Source organism: Liolophura sinensis, chromosome 9 (assembly GCF_032854445.1).
Source record: "Liolophura sinensis isolate JHLJ2023 chromosome 9, CUHK_Ljap_v2, whole genome shotgun sequence".
Lineage (NCBI taxonomy): Eukaryota > Metazoa > Mollusca > Polyplacophora > Chitonida > Chitonidae > Liolophura > Liolophura sinensis.
The window spans coordinates 5,282,117-5,307,441 of NC_088303.1; the positions used below are offsets into that span (position 1 = coordinate 5,282,117).

The 25,325-nt window shown below is 39.7% G+C and overlaps 2 protein-coding genes across 3 annotated transcripts in view; one reads left to right on the forward strand and one right to left on the reverse strand.

Moving 5' to 3' along the window:
* Positions 1 to 4,281, reverse strand: part of LOC135474701 (uncharacterized) — an 18,450-nt gene extending 14,169 nt beyond the window's left edge. The window contains exon 1 of the mRNA XM_064754263.1: positions 4,263 to 4,281. The gene's annotated coding sequence lies outside the window, so the exon portion shown is untranslated. The remainder of the gene's footprint in view (positions 1 to 4,262) is intronic.
* LOC135474704 (CKLF-like MARVEL transmembrane domain-containing protein 7) lies at positions 1,569 to 25,325 on the forward strand. 2 transcript variants are annotated; one of them, XM_064754265.1, is made up of 5 exons: positions 1,569 to 1,641; positions 11,699 to 11,868; positions 12,699 to 12,866; positions 18,894 to 18,992; positions 20,818 to 25,325. In XM_064754265.1, the coding sequence occupies exons 2-5, from the start codon at positions 11,737 to 11,739 to the stop codon at positions 20,959 to 20,961; spliced, it is 543 nt and encodes a 180-aa protein (XP_064610335.1). In that variant the 5' UTR covers positions 1,569 to 1,641; positions 11,699 to 11,736; the 3' UTR covers positions 20,962 to 25,325. The 2 variants fall into 2 exon arrangements, with proteins under 2 accessions (XP_064610335.1, XP_064610337.1); XM_064754267.1 differs by lacking the exon at positions 1,569 to 1,641 and adding an exon at positions 10,487 to 10,625.

Genomic DNA, 25,325 nt, shown 5'->3' on the forward strand with positions numbered 1-25,325 from the left:
ATAGCGAATATAGGCCTATAGTGTAAGCACACAGGTTTCGCAATACCCACTTCGCTAAGCCATTACTGGGGCCGCCGTGGCTCAAGCGGTTAGCGCGCTAGCGCAGCGTAATGACCCAGGAGCCTTACACCAATGCGGTCGCTGTGAGTTCAAGTCCAGCTCATGCTGGCTTCCTCTCCGGCCGTAAGTGGGAAGGTCTGCCAGCAACCTGCGGATGGTCGTGGGTTTCCCCCGGGCTGTGCCCGGTTTCCACCCACCATAATGCTGGCCGCCGTCGTATAAGTGAAATATTCTTGAGTACGGCGTCAAACACCAATCAAAAAAAAAAAAAAAAAAAAAAAAAATCAACGCCATTACTCGAAGCCATATATATGACATGCTTCATCGGAATACCATTCCATACTAACGCCAATGGTATGGTAAAATTCGGAATACCATTCCATACTAATGCAAATGATATATGATACCATTCGGAATACCATTCCATACTAAAGCTAATGGTATCATAACGTTCCATTTCTTAAGCGAATGGTATGGTATCCTTCGGAATGCCATTCCATACCAAAGCGAATGATATGGGATCATTCGATCAGAATACTGTACCATTCCATAATTCATGGACTCGCCCTATACCACAAGAAGATATGTATACACACCTGTAGTGACTCCTCGTCGTCATATCACTAAAAAAAATTGTTAAACGTCGTAAAACCCCGTGCATACATATATAGATACATACACAGGACACACACACACACGCATACATACATACATACATACATACATATGTCACTCCATACTAAGTGAATGATAAATATATGTAACATATTTGCCATACTATTCTTAAATGGAACACGGTAAATAGGTGATGGTTCGGAAAGTGTATTAATATTCATGGTATGCAAGTGGAAGGTCGTAATATGGATAAATTTTTACACATCAATTAACGTTCAATTTTAATCTCGTTGAACGTACGTAATGCTGGTACATGTAGGCTTTCTTCCGAAAAGTCAAGTACAATTTAAACCATTTTGGATGCAATGCTTTAATCTCGAGACTACATGTACATTAGTTATAATTAAATATGTCAATCAAACATGTCAATCATATTGTACACAAGATTTGGGTATTCTGTCGTTAGGCCTCTAGCCCAGATGTACATGTACATAGAACCAATGTATATAGGTCTATGTACGTCTAGTAACTCTGTATACAGTGATTACTATAACTGTTATGTTAGTCCCAGGACGAGGTGTATATAAGCCTGCTTACTGACCAGACCACGTGATCTCCACACTGATACAAACACGGTATAAACACGTGCAAGTATATGCCTAAGTATACTTGTGGAAAATAAGAATAAAAATAGGTCTTAAAAACGGTCAGAATGGCTGGTACTGAAATTGTTGAACAAATAATCCAGTAGGAAAATCATTAAATCTAGCCTAAGTCAACACAGTTTTCTTAATATATGATCTAGTGAATCACCATTTAAAGGGGGGTAACTGGAATGACCACACTACAGTTTTTATACAAGCGTCCGGCTTATCTCCCCATTACGATCGATGACTGGATGTTCCGGTTTTGGGTTGTGGAGACAAATATTTGCCGTTGGAATTCGCCAGATATTTTCCTTGTCAGGTAAAGGTTTTCACCATTTCCACATGGCTGTGTTCACTTTAATAACACCTTGCACGTTTACAGAACGAGGAATATAGCATTGGTTTCTGGAACTCGTTGCAATATGTCAAACTCGGTGTCAAGTGCTTGCTTCCTTAGGCTGCGATAAAATGGCGATCCCAACGCCCCCTCCGTCAGAGTCTGATAATGTATTAGTTTTCGTGAGATTCCAGTGTCAGGAAGTTTTTCCAGATAAGTCGCTATTTTCCAGTAGAAAACATTTCATAACGTCTGAATGAAAGTGTATCGTTCACAGGTATCGGTGAACAAATTATCATGATCGCAAACCATGCAGTGCAACAACAACACCATTCTGAGGGTAATTGAGATTGTGCACTACAAGTAACGGGGAAATTCGTAATCTTTAGGGTCATGGGAGTATTTTGCATGTTCATGCATAGAATACTAGGTGAATTTCCCACTTGGGAAAGGGAAAAGATTAGACTTAATTTGTAGATTGAATAACCTTTGGCAGTTGTCATACATTGCCCATCAGCTATGTAGGGCATTGATTACGTATACTATCACAGCCCTGTCTTGTTCCATAAGCTTACTTTGAACGCCTCTGTACTTCCCCTGCTGGCTTCAGTATACTGCTGGGCACCAAATAATGGGTCTGTCCGTAGTCACAGTCGTCTTAGCCATCAATTCTAGGTAGGTGTTCCCATGTGTCATCACTAGTAAATCCATACAGGCATGAAACTATAGTGGAAACTGGATAAATTCCAACTTTAACTGCCATGGATCCATACAACACAGACACATTATTTTACTTGCAGCATTATCAATTTGCGGCTGTGAAGTACAAAGACGTTCCAGGCACATGGAATAAGACAGGAGTGTTACACATAAAATAGGGCATATAAATATATTACAGCCCTAAAGAGCGAAATAATTAAGCACAGTTCTCCACAGAACTCTCTTGCACAAAACTATGTGATGTGAGGTTATGATGTAGATATGGACTACATTTCGTGTATGTACTGGAACTTTAGACTGCAGACATCTAGACACTTGCCATTTTCACTTGGAAATGGATGCTTTACTCATGTGATGTGGTATTGAAAACATTGTCTAAATAAATGCAACATAAAAGTAATTACAAAACTCAGTTTCATGGTAACATACATTTACATGTAAGTCTAAAACTATAGTTTGTTAACTACTGCAGGCAAGAGAAGTAGCTGATCTGGAAAATTACTATGGAATGTTTTTTTGTTTATATGAGTAGAGTTTTTTTTATGCATTACTCATAAATATTTCATTTGTGGGAAGACTAAAGTATCATGTTGTGCCTTGCTACTGATTCTGCAGAGTGAGGCAAATAGAACAGGTGAGCTTATTATTGTACATTATGACATATTGCACAAGTGTCTTACACACTTCATGACATTGTCTTACTTTGTCTCCAGCTTTTTTGATGACACTGTGATTTATTCGCACAAACTTTTTTGCAGTATGCTGCATTTCCTTTTGTTTATTTGTGTACGTGATATTGGTGGATTGTGGTTGCACAGTTTGCTGGAAGAGGTAACACAGCATACATACATGTAGTTACACTTAAGTTAGTGGCTAAGCATCCTCCTCTGAGTGTCTCATCAAGCTGAATTCACATTGTCCACTATGACCCACAAGGCAGTTCATCTGAATAACTATAAATCTGTTAGAGTGTATGGTCATCACATGAGGAGATATGTATATCTTAATGTACTTCAGAATGATGTTATACATGTATGTAAATGAAACTTAAGAAGTAATATTTTAGATTTCATTTTCGTAATAAAAGATAGTGGTAACCCTGCGTTATTCCGTATTGTATGTGTATGATAAATGTACATTTCAGGTGTAATAAAAGAATATCGCTTTTATAACTGAGATTTGATAGGTTTTTTTTCACAGAAGACTTGTAGACTACACAGACATGTTTATTAGCCTGAACAATGAGTTTGTTTACTGCCAATGTTTGGCCTTCTTGGCCATTTATAGCCCAGGTTACCACTTGTGGGAGCAATACAAGCCATGTAGTGATCGCTTAAATCAAAGAAATACTCAAACGTTCATCTCTGATCCAAACTTATGTGGATCTCTTACTGAATTGCACAGATATTGCTTTCCAAATGTGGAAGTTTTAAAAAAGTAAGCAGAGAAGCAGTTTACTTCCATGAGAGGCACCAAACTGAAAGAAGTCCAAATCACCTAACTACATGTACATGTACCATGTGGACAGCCAATGCTCCATCCACATAAATGTTTCAGCTCAAACGTAAGTAACAAGGGCATGCTAATCAGGACCAATATGTTCAAAAATTGTTAAGTTATTCTAGGTATATGCACTTAAGATGATTGGCGTAGCTTTCCATTTTCAGCAATTAAATATGCGCCGTGGATTTTTGGGGCAGTAGGCTGAAAGTTATATCGCTATTTAACTGTGGAAGTGTACTTGACTGAGATGATGGGTCCAAATATCAAAATCATCACAGCCAAGATGTCTCTGCTAAAATGTGTAAATACTATTGAAACAATTTGGTATACAAGCCAGGGTGGGATGTTTAGCGGTATTAATCATGTAGTGGACAACTTACACAGATATCCATCTTGGAGATCCCTCAATGACCGGCCCTGATGGCACAGTTTGTAAAACGTCCGCTTCTGGGACGGTAGAGCCAGGGTCAGTCCTGGGTCACACCTAACACCTTGAAAGAGGCAGTTGTAACTTCCTCCCTTGGCGTTCAGCATTTAGGGGACAGTGCAACGACTGGTTGACCCATATAAATATAGTGGCTCGGGCAGTTCGGCTTACTTGTCTTTGGTTTAAGTGAAACAGTACTAGATAAAAGAGCGGTGGAAATCTGTCCTGCAACAAGGAAACACATTACATGTACATGCACTCTAAGACCTCCTTCATCGTCATATGACTGAAAAATTGTTAAGCACAATGTTAAACCCTATGCACTCACTCAGTTCTAAGTGTGTCGTAAAGTACCCGATAGCTGGCTTAAAATAAAGGGTACACGCTATGTGACAGGTTCTCCCAAAAGTTGACTGCGTCCTGACCAATGAAATTACATGTTGTAATTCACCTCATATAACATGTAGTTTGGCTGCACCTAGTTGATGCCAGGAGGTTTGTAAGACACCCAGTGAGGAGGCATGGTTCTCTATTGGCTCTGCCCTGTGACCACTGTCATATTCATCTAAATACAATATTCTTGAATATTCTTGTGAAGCACCTCCAAAATCCTGACGTCTTTGATGTCTTCGTGCATTTGCAACACTTTTATCACTTATCAAAGTCAAGCTTTGGCAATTTGTCATTCCCACAATGAGTGCTCAAATTTAGAGGGATATATGTACATTGAAGTTAGGATAATCAAAGTTTATCTAAATAGCTACATGTACAGTGGTATATAGTACAAGTTCTACATGCAAGGTATGTGGATTGTAAATACTCCCATACATGTTAATGCATGTACCAAGAAAACTTACTGCTAATTTGCAGAACTTGCATATGTTTTCAGATGACTTCCTAGGGTTGCTGTTGTGGTACATGTACAGTTAGTAGTCTTTAGACTCTTAGATGTTTGCAGTACATGGACGCCTAAAACAGCCTGGCAGGAAATTCCTGCTTTTTTGTCTGGTAATGAGAAAAGCTTAGTCAGTGTTAGTACATCCGCTACAATCAGTTTAGAGCAGCTTTGAGGAGTACATACTACTTGTACAAGTACTGTATTCAGGCTCCCTCCTTCCTCTCACAGCCGCTTTTCTGATGGCATCAATCACAGCTACTTCTGTACTTCTGGCATCCTTTCTAAATAGCAATGCTCAGTGGTAGAAGAGGTGCATGGCATATTCCCCTTGGTAGAATGGATTTACCCTCATGTTAATGAGAAGGACCTTATGCCTAAATGTTCTAGATTTTGTGGCCTAATACAGTCTCACTTTGCGACCTGTGACAAAACTTTGTAGGCATCTAAAGCTATAACCATGAACATTATAGCCATGTAATGGATTTCCCCACTGGTTTCCAGTTTGGAATAACTTGGATATGAATTTTATGGTGATTTTACAGGCTTCATTACTGTATTTGTAGTTACACGTCAGTGTGGTTAGGGTTAGGGTTAGGGCTACTGTGAATTTTACCAGGTGCATTAAGCAATGCACCAATTGTAACATTTTAAAACTGATCATTTATACCAGGTGATATATACATTATAACTATTCAGGTTAAGATCGACTGCATTGTGTTAGTTCAAACTTGAAGTTGAAACAAATACAGTATTTCACCTGTTTGGTATTTTAAAAAAAAAGTGTACTTTCAGAAGAACATAAGGGCCCTAAAATGATGCTTCTGTTGGGCCAACAAAAATCTCTTAAGTTGGATCAATCAGTCCAAATCAAACAGAATGTGTGACTTGAAACATGCTAAACTTTAGGTGAAATACGTTAGGTAATATGAGCCTTCATATACCTGTAATGAGCTAATATGTAATTAATATATGGAGATTTGTTGTGAAAATTAATGTTTAGGATTTAACTTAGAGCAGATTAAGTGGTTTCAGATGTCTTTTTTTTTCTCAGCTTTATTGTGCTTGTATAGGATTAATCGTAGTTTGAGCAGTTTAGAATTACATATTACTGGCTAATCTTAAGGTACTTTCTGGCCTTCAGTGTATCTACATGGTATGTTGTAAGTACAGAGAAACAAAGACACATGTAGCCTAACTCCACAGAACAATTCATGTACACCAAGTTTTGTAATATAATCCATTAAAACCTCTTTCACAAGATAGGGGTTTGTGGTATGAACTCATCAAATGAAAATAAGACAAGCTCTGGTTTGTAAGCCGCGTTTACAGACGAATGAAGTGTGATTTGTCCTATTTTCATTTGACTGCAAAAGCAGATTCAAAGCAGTTTTATTCAGTTTTAGGTTTATGCTCCATTGCTTTTCTTTTAAGCAAATTGGTGCACATATGAATACCACATGAGGTGTAGAAGGTTGCTCAGATTTCTGTGTATGTGTGTAGCTCTCAACTGACTGCTATTCAACTGTTTGTATAGACCTCTTTTTGTGCTTACCAGTGCAAGTGAACATGTACATGTACATCTGCTGTAAAAAGTCTTAGCCAAAGGCATAAACAGCCTCGTTTAGTGGGGAATAAACAGCCTCGTTTAGTGGGGAATGTCTGTAATTAAGCATACTTGTGCTTCTTACCAACATTCCCTTGTCCCCAGTACTAATGATGTTCACAATACATTGATTGTTTATGTATCATAACACAGGATAATGGATGATACAATAACCTGCACATACATGGACAGTGTTTCTGTTTAATTACTGATATGGGTAAATACATTTGTACTTCTTTATGGGCTGTACTTACCTGTGTTATTGGTAAGCTTTCAGGTAAGTTAGATGTGTGGTGTATGTCAATCCAGCACATTCATTTTCTGGACATTTTTGAAAACGATTCATCATACTGAACTGAAAATTTCTACTTGGCTTCACCAAGATAAAGATCAAGTCCGATTTTGGGACCCCTAGGTCCATTTGGGACAAAATGAGGCCGTCTTGGACTTCTCCAATTTCCAGTTATTTTTCAAAATTGCTTAATTGTGCAAAATTAAAACTTGATTATTAGCTTCACATTGACATGTTACAGATCAGGTGTGAATGTTAAGGTATCCATTTTTAACAAACTTTTGGTCATTTTGAACTGTTGTGGACCATCAAAACATGCATGCATGTTGTTTGAAGGAGAATTCTCCGCATTAAGGCATTAATTCTTTACCCAACAAAACATGATTTTTAATTACAAATACAAACAAATTAAGTAGGTACAATACAGCATAACAGGGAGTTAACTGGTTACAAGTGTAATGATGTTTTGTATTCAGGGCAGTTCAAGTCATTCCATGTGCGAGTTTTGAACTTGCCATGTTGGCTTAGTTTCCAGTTTCCAGTTTCCACCCCTGTGTTGGACATGTACAAATAATATTACCAGGCAAGTAGATGTATGCTACTGTGCATTTACCTATATGTGAAGTGTGTATCAAGAGACTTCACATGTTGTTGCATACATTTAAAGATTTCTGTTCCTTTCTTGTAAATGTATCGTAGCTAAGTGTGTACAGCTAAGAGGTATAAGTGACATTAGCGGGATGACCAGTGATAGCACCTGATGTTTCATGGTGTGTGTCTGTGCAGACAAAGCCCACTCACATCCTCCATATCTTTGTCAGTCAGCCAGCATGTGCTGAGGGACAAGCGACAGGTTGAGGGAAATCAATTGTCAGGCCTCAATACCTGTTCATTAATGCTCTACACAGAGTATGGCTGATTGGACGCCGACTGGATCCATTGTATTGATTGAAAGAATAATGAATAAAAGGTATTTTTGATGCAGTTTAAAAAATTTTGATTTTTTATGATTCAGTGCCTGTATTATTTATTTGTGGTGGTGTGTCCAATCATGGTACAGTTTGGTACTGCAGTTTGTACACTTTGACATGTTTAGGCAATAGCACTATTTATTTATTTATTTATTTATTTGATTGGTGTTTTACGCCGTACTCAAGAATATTTTCCTCACATGAGGAAACAGGGCAGAGCCTGGGGGAAACCTACGACCATCCACAGATTGCTGGCAGACCTTCCCACATACGGCCGGAGAGGAAGCCAGCATGAGTTGGACTTGAACTCATTGGTGAGAGGCTCCTGGGTCATTACGCTGCGTTAGCACACTAACCAACTGAGCCACGGAGGCCCCCCAATAGCACTAAGATGTGGTACACTTTGGTGCATCAGGTTGTACACTCTGACAAGCTAAGACAATAACACTGAGATGTGGTACAGTTTGGTACAGCAGTTTGTACACTCTGAAAGGTACAGTTTGGTACAGCAGTTTGTACACTCTGACAGGCTAAGACAATAACTCTGAAATGCGGTACAGTTTGGTACAGCAGTTTGTAGACTGACAGGCTAAGACAATAACACTGAGATGTGGTACAGTTTGGTACAGCAGTTTATACACTCTGACAGGCTAAGACAATAAAAATGACATGTATGCCTTAAGATGGGAGTATGTTAATAAAAGGGGCGTAAAATATTAAACTGCTTTGAGTCATTTTGTACATGTTTATACGGATGTTATGTGGGAGTCTGCCTTAGAAGCCGTGTAAGTGTTTTTTCAGTATGGAAAAATGTTTTGTTTTGCTTAACATATAAAATCAACAAGCAAAGAATTTCAAAGGTGCATCCCCCCCCCAGCAGCACAGTTTGTTGATTTATACAAGAGTCACTGTAGCGTGAAGAACCTGTTTGACTTGCCATCTCTGTGAAGCTGCCGCAGGTGGATCTGTGTGGTAATGTAATGAGTGTCGCATCACAAAAATGTTATCTGCTAAAGAAACCGCCAGGTATGTTTATTGCAAGTACAGTATTCTATGCACTGAGGTGCAACCTATGAAGCGGTCACTTACAGCATTTGCCCTTATTTACCTGACAAAGTGACAGTTAATAAAGGTGCTCTATCTCCAACCATGACAACACCCCCTGAAGGTAGTCTTCCTAGGGTGAATATATGTACAGTGTGTATATGGCGGGAAGATGTAGCTCAGCATGGACTCTAGCCAGCACCTACATGTACATCTGGTGTGTGAAGTATGGTGTGCTGCTGCTTTGTATCATGTATCAACATGTACCATGTACTAAACAATCAGTACATACATTAATGAAATACTAAATGTAAGTCATCCATGTACATGTAGCATTTTTTCTAAGCCAAATTCACAGGCAGGCATTTTAAGACCTTTAAGTGCAATTCTTTGAAAATCATACTGCTGCTGTTTGTTTCAAATCTCAATTCTATGTGTACAACAACAATGCATGCAGGCCTGCATTAATGGGTACGGATGTATCTGTGTCTGGCAGGAAAATGTTGTACATGCATTCGTGTAGCATTCAGCAGGGGCTAGATGTAGAATTTAAATGCATGCTGGTTTGTACATAAATTTGTACTTTTACTAGGCAAAAGGAAAAAGCTTCCATGAAAAAAATAACATTTTTGTTTTGCATTCATTTCTGATTGCATACAGGTGTACATTGGGATAGAAGTAACTGCCTTCTCTCTGATTCCATCATTTCTATTACTAAACTGGAGATATGTTACAAGTGGTATGCAAGTCTCCACCTGCACTGACCCGCCAGAGTGATCGTATCTACTTTTAAACATACATGTATGTCATACAGTGATGTCAAAAGTCACGGACCCAGCCTCTCAACTTTCACTATGTTCACCATATTGCTGGTGTGTTGGTGTGTATGTTTGTGCACATGTGTATGTATACATATTCATGTGATGGGTTCAGCAGTGCATGTTAAGTGACCAGGAGGATATTTATAGTGGCTGAATGAGACTCAGGTTGAGTGAGCGAATGAGGCATGTGGCAGTGAGTAAGGAGCCTCCCATCTATTCTGGGCAGACAAACTTGCAGGCGGTCTATGTACATGTGGCCGTGACACACAAATGTATGGCCAGCATTCCTGTACAGGCATAGGTGTTGTTGTGAAGAACTGTATATATATATATATATATATATATATATATATATATATATATATATATATATATATTACGCACAGCACGTGACTGTCAGTGTGCAACTCTGACTAATTCATACTTGTGGATTATTGATTTTGTATACACGTACATATAGGTCTCTGTGTGTTGTTGTCGTAACGGTACTATCCATCTCAGAATTGTCTTGTGATCTGACACTGGTCACATGGCTGAGGAAGTGTGAGGAGAGGTAGCTTATGTATATGTAACACTCAGCATTTCTCAACTGGATCAGGTCGTGCCTGTGTCAGTAGCTAGGTACATGTAGATTGGAAATGTTAAAACGGTGTTTGTCAGGTCACAGGGTCAGTTTGTGACTACAGGGTAGGTATGTGTACAGTGTAGGTGGGCAGCTTGTTTTTTTTTTTAAATTTTATTCTCTGACTATCAGGTATTACTTGTGAAAGTTATTCTAGAAATTATTTATAAAGGAATTGATCACTGCCCTCAGAATATGTGATTTAGTGACAGTGTCTAATTTTCAAAATCAGTTAATATGTTATTATACAGATTTGAATTTTATGAATAATATCTCAGTTGCAGTAAGCTTTAAGTTTAAATAAATAAATCCTTTCAAAAGAAAGGAAAAAAGAATTTAGACAGTGTTTTCCTGTGGGTACAGCAAACAACCAGCCTTTTAACTTGTGTCCTCAGTGTATGTTGTTCTAACTGTAGCTTTTCATGTTTTTACCTGCCCTACACATTTACAATATTATGAATACATGTACATGCAGTCGGTGGTGTTCTACCTGTACTTTTTTGGCTATGCTGTGTGTGTGTATGGCATTACACAAACAGGAATGGCTAGTTCAGGACTCTTGTCAGCCCATGTATACTTGTACTGGTTACAAACAAGTTGTGAGGGATCCTCACACAGGTTGGGGCTGGTTCATGGTTTGTCACTGTTTAAGATACATGTACATGTATGTGCACCTAGTCAACTATGTGCAGCTAGGAGGTGACGTCTACATGCTTGTAGACACTTGTGTACACACAAAATGCCATCACTACCTGATAGTCAACACACATTGTTCATCTTTATATACATATGTATTAAACAGGAATCCTTAATACTTAGTGAAGCATTGAACATCTTAAGTTGAAAATTGGATTAAGGTAGATGTCAGTCTTAGTCCCAGGATGAAATTTCCAAATTTGCCAAGCACCACTGCATCTATGATAACTACAAGTAGATAGATTTTGGTATGTGTAGGTATGTGTAGCTAGGATCATCTGTTCAGGTGAAAGATTAGAAACTTTAAAACTTTAAATTTAAAACTTTTTTTTTTTAGTACAACTAGAATCTATTTTGCTATATGCCTCTACATGTTAATTACTTGTATGGGCTGAATCAAAAGATTGAATAATACTCCAGTCCTTGTTTTCTCTGTTTCTAGGGGGTTAAAGTTAGAATCATCAACAAAACAGCATCAAGATGGCGGACGACATGCCCAACAAGTATAGCTATGATGCTCAGACGACTTCACCAACAGCAGAGAGTCAGGCTATCGGGCCAGACGTGTCCTACATCAAAACTCTTCCTGGGATTTTGAAGATAGCCGAAATTGTGAGTCTCCAGGGGCCATTGTGTTAATTTCTTGTCAGAAGAGCTCAGTGCATACGTGTGCATGTTGCATGGTTCTCTTTCTGTACATTTCCTAGCCACATTAAGTTAAAACATCTCAACAGCCGTCTGCTAAACAATTTTTGCTAACACCAGTACATGTATATGAACTTGACATAATTATCCTTTATTATGTATCCTTTATCTTGCTATGTTTGATTGATTTATTCCACTGATATTTAATGCCATACTCTTGAATTTATTGCTACATGGTGGTGGCCAGTTTATTGGAAGTGCTCGAATTCAGACCACACCCTTTGACAAGTTAGTGGCCTCAAGCAGTCTTTATTTACAACAACATGGAAGATGACTTAAGAGAGCTCCTTAATTTGCACTGAGAACTGCGCAGAGCAGTTGTGGAAATTCCCTGACCAAAAATGTTATTGAAAGGCGTTAGATGACCTAGCGTATGAAGACCAGCACCTTCATCATGTGTCCAGCAGTTACTACCTTGTTAGGTTTGAAGTCACCCAGTGTTACATGTACCTCAGTCATTCATTAGCAAACGAGGTGCGGGTTTGATGCCGCCGTTGGACGGAGAATTTGAAGATTACCATGCTCTCACAGTTGGCATTGATGACAGTAATCTGTTGGCAAACTTCACGTGGCATGATGTAGACCACTTAGTTTACTCCTGGCGCTCTGCATTTCTCCACCTAGAAAACTGATTGCAATTGATTGTTCATTGAAAAATTCTTGGCTGTGGCATTAAACAGGAAGTTACAATCAAATCAAATCATTCTTACATTATGACTCTTGTTTTGTGTATGCAGGTGCTGAGTATTATTGCCTTCATCTGCGCGACGGTGTACCCATGGGCATACGGGGGTGGTGGCTGGGTACAGTTTGTCACCATATCAACATTTGTTGGTGTCCTTGTCCTCTTCATCTTTCACTTCATGCACATCATCAGCAGGCTACCAGGGCCCTGGATGTTGATTGTGAGTACATCACTCCTTCAGACTACAGCATTGGAAATAGAGATTATTATTCATGTAAAGATAAAATGTCAGGATTTCCTTCACTCATACAAGTCATATTTCATTCAAGTAGGTCTCACTTTTGTAATTACATTTTGATATTTCACACCCAGGGACTGTGATGTTGAAAAGAAACATTTTGTTTCATGACATTCCAGTGTGAGGTGTAGCAGGTTTAGCTCACTTAAACATTCTCACAGCATGTAACAGTGAGACTCGTCATACAAGACGTCGTATGCGAAGGCCTACAGATAAAAATATCCAGCATAAACATTCAGATGCGCACACTCATATTGTCAACATGTGAATAATACATTGAATATTGCGCTGTGCCCATCAGTTCCCATGATTTGCACCCCTGTTCTACTCCCCCATCTAACAATGCTATGTTGAACATGCTGTCAAACACTTCCCATGATTTGCACCCCTGTTGTGTAAGTCTTTCCCTACTCCCCCATCTTACAATGCTATGTTGAACATGCTGTCAAACAGCTCCCATGATTTGCACCCCTGTTGTGTAAGTCTTTCCCTACTCCTCCATCTAACAATGCTATGTTTAACATGCTGTCAAACAGTTGCCATGATTTGCACCCCTTTTCTGTTAGTCTTTCCCTACTCCCCCATCTAACGATGCTATGTTGAACATACTGTCAAACAGCTCCCACAATTTGCACCCCTGTTCTGTTAGTCTTTCCCTACTCCCCCATCTAACAATGCTATGTTGAACATGCTGTCAAACAGCTCCCATGATTTGCACCCCTGTTGTGTAAGTCTTTCCCTACTCCCCCATGTAACAGTGCTATGTTGAACATGCTGTCAAACAGCTCCCATGATTTGCACCCCTGTTCTGTTAGTCTTTCCCTACTCCCCCATCTAACAATGCTATGTTGAACCTGCTGTCAAACAGCTCCCATGATTTGCACCCTTGTTGTGTTAGTCTTTCCCTACTCCCCCATCTAACAATGCTATGTTGAACATGCTGTCAAACAGCTCCCATGATTTGCACCCCTGTTGTGTAAGTCTTTCCCTACTCCTCCATCTAACAATGCTATGTTTAACATGCTGTCAAACAGTTGCCATGATTTGCACACCTGTTGTGTTAGTCTTTCCCTACTCCCCCATCTAACGATGCTATGTTGAACATACTGTCAAACAGCTCCCACAATTTGCACCCCTGTTCTGTTAGTCTTTCCCTACTCCCCCATCTAACAATGCTATGTTGAACATGCTGTCAAACAGCTCCCATGATTTGCACCCCTGTTGTGTAAGTCTTTCCCTACTCCCCCATGTAACAAGTGCTATGTTGAACATGCTGTCAAACAGCTCCCATGATTTGCACCCCTGTTCTGTTAGTCTTTCCCTACTCCCCCATCTAACAATGCTATGTTGAACCTGCTGTCAAACAGCTCCCATGATTTGCACCCCTGTTGTGTAAGTCTTTCCCTACTCCCCCATCTAACAATGCTATGTTGAACATGCTGTCAAACAGTTGCCATGATTTGCACCCCTGTTGTGTAAGTCTTTCCCTACTCCCCCATCTAACAATGCTATGTTGAACATGCTGTCAAACAGCTCCCATGATTTGCACCCTTGTTGTGTTAGTCTTTCCCTACTCCCCCATCTATCAATGCTATGTTTAACATGCTGTCAAACAGCTCCCATGATTTGCACCCCTGTTGTGTAAGTGTTTCCTTACTCCCCCATCTAACAATGCTATGTTGAACATACTGTCAAACAGCTCCCACAATTTGCACCCCTGTTGTGTAAGTCTTTCCCTACTCCCCCATCTAACAATGCTATGTTGAACATGCTGTCAAACAGCTCCCATGATTTGCACCCCTGTTGTGTAAGTCTTTCCCTACTCCCCCATCTAACAATGCTATGTTGAACATACTGTCAAACAGCTCCCACAATTTGCACCCCTGTTGTGTTAGTCTTTCCCTACTCCCCCATCTTACAATGCTATGTTGAACATGCTGTCAAACAGCTCCCATGATTTGCACCCTTGTTGTGTAAGTGTTTCCCTACTCCCCCATCTAACAATGCTATGTTGAACATGCTGTCAAACAGCTCCCATGATTTGCACCCTTGTTGTGTTAGTCTTTCCCTACTCCCCCATCTATCAATGCTATGTTGAACATGCTGTCAAACAGCTCCCATGATTTGCACCCCTGTTGTGTAAGTCTTTCCCTACTCCCCCATCCAACAATGCTATGTTGAACATGCTGTCAAACAGCTCCCATGATTTGCACCCCTGTTGTGTAAGTCTTTCCCTACTCCCCCGTCTAACAATGCTATGTTGAACATGCTGTCAAACAGCTCCCATGATTTGCACCCCTGTTGTGTTAGTCTTTCCCTACTCCCCCATCTATCAATGCTATGTTTAACATGCTGTCAAACAGCTCCCATGATTTGCACCCCTGTTGTGTAAGTGTTTCCTTACTCCCCCATCTAACAATGCTATGTTGAACATACTGTCAAACAGCTCCCACAATTTGCACCCCTGTTGTGTAAGTCTTTCCCTACTCCCCCATCTAACAATGCTATGTTGAACATGCTGTCAAACAGCTCCCATGATTTGCACCCCTGTTGTGTAAGTCTTTCCCTACTCCCCCATCTAACAATGCTATGTTGAACATACTGTCAAACAGCTCCCACAATTTGCACCCCTGTTGTGTTAGTCTTTCCCTACTCCCCCATCTTACAATGCTATGTTGAACATGCTGTCAAACAGCTCCCATGATTTGCACCCTTGTTGTGTAAGTGTTTCCCTACTCCCCCATCTAACAATGCTATGTTGAACATGCTGTCAAACAGCTCCCATGATTTGCACCCTTGTTGTGTTAGTCTTTCCCTACTCCCCCATCTATCAATGCTATGTTGAACATGCTGTCAAACAGCTCCCATGATTTGCACCCCTGTTGTGTAAGTCTTTCCCTACTCCCCCATCCAACAATGCTATGTTGAACATGCTGTCAAACAGCTCCCATGATTTGCACCCCTGTTGTGTAAGTCTTTCCCTACTCCCCCGTCTAACAATGCTATGTTGAACATGCTGTCAAACAGCTCCCATGATTTGCACCCCTGTTGTGTTAGTCTTTCCCTACTCCCCCATCTAACAATGCTATGTTGAACATGCTGTCAAACAGCTCCCATGATTTGCACCCCTGTTGTGTAAGTGTTTCCCTACTCCCCCATGTAACAATGCTATGTTGAACATGCTGTCAAACAGCTGCCATGATTTGCACCCTTGTTGTGTTAGTCTTTTTCTACTGTCCCATCTAACAGTGCTACCTTGAACATGCTGTCAAACAGTTGCCATGATTTGCACCCCTGTTGCGCAAGTCTTTCCCTACTCCCCCATCTAACAATGCTATGTTGAACATGCTGTCAAACAGCTCCCATGATTTGCACCCCTGTTGTGTAAGTGTTTCCCTACTCCCCCGTCTAACAATGCTATGTTGAACATGCTGTCAAACAGCTCCCATGATTTGCACCCCTGTTCTGTAAGTCTTTCCCTGCTCCCCCATCTAACAATGCTATGTTGAACATACTGTCAAACAGCTCCCACAATTTGCACCCCTGTTCTGTTAGTCTTTCCCTACTCCCCCATCTAACGATGCTATGTTGAACATGCTGTCAAACAGCTCCCATGATTTGCACCCCTGTTGTGTAAATCTTTCCCTACTCCCCCATCTAACGATGCTATGTTGAACATACTGTCAAACAGCTCCCACAATTAGCACCCCTGTTGTGTTAGTCTTTCCCTACTCCCCCATCTATCAATGCTATGTTGAACATGCTGTCAAACAGCTCCCATGATTTGCACCCCTGTTGTGTAAGTGTTTCCTTACTCCCCCATCTAACAATGCTATGTTGAACATGCTGTCAAACAGCTCCCATGATTTGCACCCCTTTTCTGTTAGTCTTTCCCTACTCCCCCATCTAACAATGCTATGTTGAACCTGCTGTCAAACAGCTCCCATGATTTGCACCCTTGTTGTGTTAGTCTTTCCCTACTCCCCCATCTTACAATGCTATTTTGAACATGCTGTCAAACAGCTCCCATGATTTGCACCCCTGTTGTGTTAGTCTTTCCCTACTCCCCCATGTAACAGTGCTATGTTGAACATGCTGTCAAATAGCTCCCATGATTTGCACCCCTGTTGTGTTAGTCTTTCCCTACTCCCCCATCTAACAATGCTATGTTGAACATGCTGTCAAACAGCTCCCATGATTTGCACCCCTGTTGTGTAAGTCTTTCCCTACTCCTCCATCTAACAATGCTATGTTGAACATGCTGTCAAATAGCTCCCATGATTTGCACCCCTGTTGTGTTAGTCTTTCCCTACTCCCCCATCTATCAATGCTATGTTGAACATGCTGTCAAACAGCTCCCATGATTTGCACCCCTGTTGTGTAAGTCTTTCCCTACTCCCCCATCTAACAATGCTATGTTGAACATGCTGTCAAACAGCTCCCATGATTTGCACCCCTGTTGTGTAAGTCTTTCCCTACTCCCCCATCTTACAATGCTATTTTGAACATGCTGTCAAACAGCTCCCATGATTTGCACCCCTGTTGTGTAAGTCTTTCCCTACTCCCCCATCTAACAATGCTATGTTGAACATGCTGTCAAACAGCTCCCATGATTTGCACCTTTGTTGTGTTAGTCTTTTTCTACTGTCCCATCTAACAGTGCTACCTTGAACATACTGTCAAACAGTTGCCATGATTTGCACCCCTGTTCTGTTAGTCTTTCCCTACTCCCCCATCTAACAATGCTATGTTGAACATGCTGTCAAACAGTTGCCATGATTTGCACCCCTGTTGTGTAAGTGTTTCCCTACTCCCCCGTCTAACAATGCTATGTTGAACATGCTGTCAAACAGCTCCCATGATTTGCACCCCTGTTGTGTAAGTCTTTCCCTACTCCCCCATCTTACAATGCTATTTTGAACATGCTGTCAAACAGCTCCCATAATTTGCACCCCTGTTCTGTTAGTCTTTCCCTACTCCCCCATGTAACAATGCTATGTTGAACATGCTGTCAAACAGCTCCCATGATTTGCACCCCTGTTCTGTTAGTCTTTCCGTACTCCCCCCTCTAACAGTGCTATGTTGAACATGCTGTCAAATAGCTCCCATGATTTGCACCCCTGTTGTGTTAGTCTTTCCCTACTCCCCCATCTAACAATGCTATGTTGAACATGCTGTCAAACAGCTCCCATGATTTGCACCCCTGTTGTGTAAGTGTTTCCCTACTCCCCCATCTAACAATGCTATGTTGAACATGCTGTCAAACAGCTCCCATGATTTGCACCCCTGCTGTGTAAGTCTTTCCCTACTCCCCCATCTAACAATGCTATGTTGAACATGCTGTCAAACAGCTCCCATGATTTGCACCCCTGTTGTGTAAGTCTTTCCCTACTCCCCCATCTTACAATGCTATTTTGAACATGCTGTCAAACAGCTCCCATGATTTGCACCCCTGTTGTGTAAGTCTTTCCCTACTCCCCCATCTAACAATGCTATGTTGAACATGCTGTCAAACAGCTCCCACAATTTGCACCCCTGTTGTGTTAGTCTTTCCCTACTCCCCCATTTAACAATGCTATGTTGAACATGCTGTCAAACAGCTCCCATGATTTGCACCCCTGTTGTGTAAGTCTTTCCCTACTCCCCCGTCTAACAATGCTATGTTGAACATGCTGTCAAACAGCTCCCATGATTTGCACCCCTGTTGTGTTAGTCTTTCCCTACTCCCCCATCTAACAATGCTATGTTGAACATGCTGTCAAACATAACTGTGTTCAACTTCATGTAAATCTGTAAAGTTTTGTGGCTTACTAAGCCTAGGCTCATTGCAGATTTTTACCAGCTGTCATTCAGAGAAAATGTTTAATTCTTGTTTTATAGGCTAGAAATAAAATGATTTTATGAGCATCAGTATTTTATTGTTTTCTTATGTTATTCTTGTTTTCACAGGAGTTCATTTATTACTGCGTGTATACACTTTTCATGTTGATCGCAGCAATTGTTGCAGCTGCAAATGGATGGCGGGACGCGTCTATCGGTGCAGCTGCGGTGAGTGATGAATTTCAGAATTTTTATATTATGTGATAGTTTTCTTTTGCGTCTACTTCTTCCGAGCATTAAATACACAGCTCTGCTTGTCTATGATATTACAGGGTGACAGAATTGTTGTAAAGCTTTGTTTAAAACTATTACAATTTAATGCACAATTTTAAGTGACGAATATCCTTGCCAGCTGTTAAATGTACTGTAATTCTTCAACCTTTTTCACATGTTTGCATGGTGTTTATTCAAGCGCAATCTGAAGGCATTATTCTGTTTTGACGGAAACTGACCAATGTAGTTTTGTCTCAAAAATCAAATTCAAAATATGCAAAAATTGCACTGAAAGTTGCTCTTAACTTCCATATGCGAAAAGTTTGAGTAATTAGGGTAAACTGTTTATTTGAGTTAATCCACCACTCATGAATCTGCTTCATTCAAGACAAAAAAATCTTGATTGCTGCTTGAAACCTCAATCAAATAGATAACTGAAAATCAGTGAGAATAGTACCAGAATTTGACTATAAGGTGTTGAATATGTTTATGGTAGGCTTCAGATACATGCCAAACTTGTTGAGAAAAAACTGTAAGTATAAATGCTAATTCTATCAACAAGAGAGGGGATAATCTATATTAGTTCATCAGCTCATGAGAGGAAAAGCAAAGGCTGTTGAACCGCCTACAGAAGACCTAAAACTGTTAATCCACTTATGAAATCTTTCCAGGAATCAAGATCTAAGGCTGTAATCTAAGTGTGAAAGGACAAAGATTATTTGTTCACTTAGTAGAGAAAATCTAAGGTTTTCATTTAAAAATCTTAAATGACAATATAAGGCTGTTTAATCTGCCAAAGAATGAAAGTCTGAGGTTTTAGGTTGAAACAAGCACGGACTGTTTGAGATTGTTTATTCAACATGCAATGAAAATCTGAGGTTCTCAATTGAAACATGAAAGCACAATTTTAAGCTGTTTAGTTTACAAAGTAGTGAAAATTTCAGCCTGGTAATTGGCACATGTTGGAAATAAAATTGAAATTTATTTATGTATTTATTTGCTTGGTGTTTTACACCATACTCAAGAATGTTTCACTTATACTATGGCGGCCAGCATTATGATGGGAGGAAACTGGGCAGAGCCGAGAGGAAAACCACAACCATTGCCAGGTTGCTGGCAGACCTTCCCACGTATGGCTGGAGAGAAGCCAGCATGAGCTTGGCTTGGCTTCTGGGTCATTACACTGTGCTAGCGTGCTAACCAACTGAGCAACGGAGGCAACAAATTGATATTTAAAGATGTTAAAAGAATAGAGGTGAAGGACCAGAGCTCTGTTGAATAAAGTTTGCATTGTCTAAAAGGCTTTTTCATCCTGATTCTAAATATGATCTTCATGGTTTCTGTTTTATAGTTTTTTTACAGTGAATAAAATGTAGATTGATGGAGCTTCTGTGGTTGATTTTTTTGACCATATTGAAGAAGAAGCATAGTGGTGTCGCAGATTCTCTTTAGCTGCTAAACAACATTTATTGATGTATTCCCACCTTCAGTATGCACTTACTGTCAGTACTACAACCTCTGTAATATTACAGGAGTCTGTTCGGCACCAAAGAGGACCTGTGAAGTTACCATGCACATTTTCTTCAGTGGAAAAAAAAAAAATCGGAAAAATTATGTTGGAAATCTGCATGAAAGGTCCTTTCAGTTGATGTGTACTTAATATAAATGTGGTCTCCTGTTTTTGTCCACTCAGTTTATGCCAAGATTTGTATCTGTAATATGTATAATAGACTCATTCACAGTATTTGATTGACCTGTGTATTTTTTTATCTTTTTGTAGTTTTTCTGTTTTGCTGCTCTGGCAGTTCTGGCAGTGGACACCTTCATGATGTTCCGTACATGGCAGGCAGGCAGACAATCAAGCGGACAGTCAGCTAACACTGCAACCATAACCACCACCACCACCACCAGAGAACAATATTAAACCACATCTTCATATACACAGGGAACTATTCCATGGTAGATGTTTAAAATGGTGATGACTTGTCCATCTGTGGGGTCTGTCCGATGTTCAAGGCTACTAACTGTGTCAGATCTGCAAACTGAGAAGAGGGGTTTCATGGGTAGTTGCTACAGAATAAAGAATAGTTGGCTTCATTTGTACTGACATAGTCTACCAGCATCTTGGTACACAAGAGTGTAGCAAGCCACCCATTATATAAATACAGGCTGGATGGCAGTTGAAAGGAAAAGATTGGGTTGTTTTTGTTTGAAGTAGTCTCTAATTAAGAACCTGAAATGCACAGTTGATACACATATTGGAAGACATGATGAGTAAAACGGAAATGAGGTGCAGATTCGCTTTTTCTTGATATTTTAAGTTGCAGTTGTGAAGTAAAAAGTTTTAGTGAACTGTGGAATTTGTCAGTTTTAGTGTTTTGTTGACAGGGAGTTCTGATCTCGCGCTGTGTAAGCATGCTACTATGAAAGCTGTATTTTTTTGTGGTTTGCGGGTGTGGGTGGGAGTCGGGAATTTTCTAACAAAAGAAGTTTTGTTTATTATCATTTTAGGATGAAATGTTATTAGCTCATTTACATGTCGGTTATGTACCTCATACTTTTGTAAGTATGTGACTTATTTATTGGTTGCTTGTGTGTTTGTTTTACACCTGAGCAACATTAAAGATGCACATATACAAGTTTATGTTAATAACTATGGGAATTTATAGCTTGTAGATTAGGCCTGATGGTTTAGTTATGATTGACATTCAAACTTTAATCATACTTAATGGTTAGACTCCAGGATTTTAGTGGGAAAATAATTCATTTACATATTCAAAGTGAGTGAAAAAAGAAAGAAAAAATTGAACAAAAAATAATAACTATGTATATACATGTAATAAGCATGATTTATTATATGGAAATCATAGCTGAACAATATGAAATGGTGGTGCACTGTTGTAGGGCCATAAACATCTACAGCACAAGATTATTCCTATATTTGTGGTGGAGTGTGATTTAAATGTTGAGCTTTTTGTTTTATCTGAGGTCTATTTTAGAGGTCTTAACCACCCATTTCCAGCGACTTCATTCACTATTGATGTGTTGGGAAGATCTGATGTCCAAGTTTGTTTTCTTGCATGTCAGTATCATTTGTTTTTTAAGTTATCTTCTGACCTTAGGCTCTGCTATTTTAGCCATTTTCACTCTTCTCTTTTCAAGATCTGAAGGCCAGTACATACAGTATATAAATACACGTATTTGGGTCTATGTGATGATACATGTAAATATATGTGTATGAAGCTATTGTGGCATGCTGTACCTGTCTTTGTCCAACTGTCATACTAACATAAGATATATAGGCAGCAGAGTTTTGCTGTTAAAGAAATCTTGTTACGTGTGATTATTTTGATTTTGCCACTGTTTTAACACCTTTAAATAGCTTAGTCTCCATGTATTTTTTTTGTTTGTTGATCATTATCCAGTTGACATTTTAAATTGTTGTATGTACTACTAACAGTTCTGTTGCAATATTATAATGATAGTTCAGTAGCAAGGTTTATTAATTAAATGAATATTTTGAAGAAGAGCAAAAAAGGCCTCAAATTTTGATTGATAGGCTCTGTGTGGTAGGCCTACGCTTCATCTGTACTGCTCTTAATCTTTGATGGACTTCATCTGAAGTGCACTTAATCTGTGATGGACTTCATCTGTAGTGCACTTAATCTGTGATGGACATCATCTGTAGTGCACTTCATCTGTGATGGACATCATCTGTAGTGCACTTAATCTGTGATGAACATCATCTGAAGTGCACTTAATCTGTGATGGACGTCATCTGTAGTGCACTTAATCTGTGATGAACGTCATCTGTAGTGCACTTCATCTGTGATGGACATCATCTGTAGTGCACTTCATCTGTGATGGACATCATCTGTAGTGCACTTAATCTGTGATGGACATCATCTGTAGTGCACTTCATCTGTGATGGACATCATATGTAGCGCACTTAATCTGTGATGAACATCATCTGTAGTGCACTTAATCTGTGATGGCCTTCATCTGTTGTGCACTTAATCTGTGATGGACTTCATCTGTAGTGCACTTAATCTGTGATGGGCTTCATCTGTAGTGCACTTAATCTGTGATGGACTTCATCTGTAGTGCAGTTGAATTGTGGGCTACTTTAAGCTATATCTACAAAACTGGTAACAGAATATGTAACATTGTAAGAAAATAATGCAGAAGCCAGCTTCTTGTACCTGTGAGCCAATGTCAGAATCCCTCCTCTTCAAAGTTGTCATGATTATTGAGGATTCGTCATTTACTTCTGAACAATGTAATCAAGGTGTTTTAGTATTTTATACACTTTTTTTTAGCATTTAACGCTTCTTTAACCAAGCAGGTAGAATATTGTTTTTCATTTAAACTGTGTCAACCTTAATAAGCTGTTTCATAATTTTATCTGTTAGAAAGACAACTGGATTTACTTTGCACTCATCCAATTACACTGTGTAAGAAATATTAATTGTGGGTTCTTGGTCGATCTTATTGCGTAAATCTGATAGTTTGTTCTTGAACTGATAATTCATGCATTTGATATCTTTTTTCATATTTTCTGAGAGTGGATGGTTATCTTGCTTGGAGATGCAAAATCAACAGGTTTTTTCGTGTCATAAAAGCATGACGTATGGATTTTAAGCGTTAAACTTTTCTTTTAGACGTCGATATTGTTCTTGCTAGGGTGAAGAGTGTGTTTAAACATTGGCGACAACTTGACATTTTCGTGTCGTCACACTGAAGGTATCTGGACAGGACTGTGGGGAAGGGGGGGGGTTACTCTGCTGATACCATTCGTCCATTCTTGCAAGGTGCCTGATTTTACCTTTTGTCGTTTGTGGTGCATATAGACCTCCTAGTGCAACTGCCGAGCTGATTGTCCTCAAGTATTAGACCCTCTATAGCTTTGTAGTGATACCTACTTATTATAGAGCTGTATTCTTGTAAAAGCGTGTCAGTAGGTCGTATTTTGTACTCGACATTAAAATTAATAGGGAATCTCTGTAAATAGAACCCCCGCGTATTTTAGCAATTGTATTATTATGATAATTGTTAACTGTAGGCTGTAATCTTGAATTAGACTTTTGCAAAAACCGCCAACTGTAGCGTACATGTTTTGTCCAGTGATCGTAAATATGGATAATCGTTTGTAGAAATAATCGCTGATACTCCTGTTAGTGATTATAGAGATGATGGTGGTGTTTTATGTTGTGAAATATGTCCAGTCATCACTGAATCAGCTGATAGTTGAACACAGTCAGTGGTACCATGTTAACTTGTATTATGCACCAAGGCAGCCAATTGGGTGTTCTACCCCGGTGGACTGATAGTCGTGTTAAACCCACGGCTGGTCGGCCCATTCACATCGTCCGCGTCCGCCGGGGGCAGGGTCACAACAGTGACAGGTGTATCGGCTGGTGTAAAGGCTTACACATGTACCTCACATGGCTGTGTTCCTATATGTGGTGCCGAAAAGAACAAACTAGTTATTGGTCTCAAGTTTTGATAATTTTTCCTTGTCCACGGTAAAACCTGTACCATACAGTGCCTGCATTGGTGTGAACCGACTTGTGAAGTTAATAAACTCTATAGGGCCAGCAGCCACAGGAACAGCAGGAGTTCATTTTCCCATTACCTATATTTTGGGAGTGAAAGTGAAGGGACTTCCGTACAGAAATTTAACAACTACAGTTGTGATCTATAAATGCAGAACCAAATTTTCACCATCTCCGACATCGTTAAGGTTATATAACTACGAAGGAAGTGTGGACATGCATTGTTCTGCAGTTGTCTTCAAACTTCTAGAACTGACATGTAGGTGACCCCAAATCCGTCGGATATGGTGCAAATCTCGCTCTCAGTCATGACTTCGTTTTACAGGAATTTCAAGCGGATGATGGCGAAAAGCGTTTTGACCCTTGCTGTTCAGTTTTGCCCTACATGATTTTCCCAGATGTATGTCTGCTCGCTCTGTGTCATAATCTCAGTGCATGAGCAATTTACCGTAAAGGTAATGAAGGAAAGAGTATTTACCAGCTTAACCCATACATATGCAAATTACGTTTATAATAAAACGACTATACAATTCACTTGTGAACTAAAAGCGAGTAATAACATAATGTCTTTGTTCCACAACTGGTCAAATGAGTATCAAAATTTTTTAAAAATCTTGTTATAAATCAGGAATATTGGCCCTATAAATGTTGATATATGTATAAATTTGTTACATGTACGGGGAATGTGCTGTTCATCACGTGATCTTGTGAATAAAATATATGTTGGTGGACT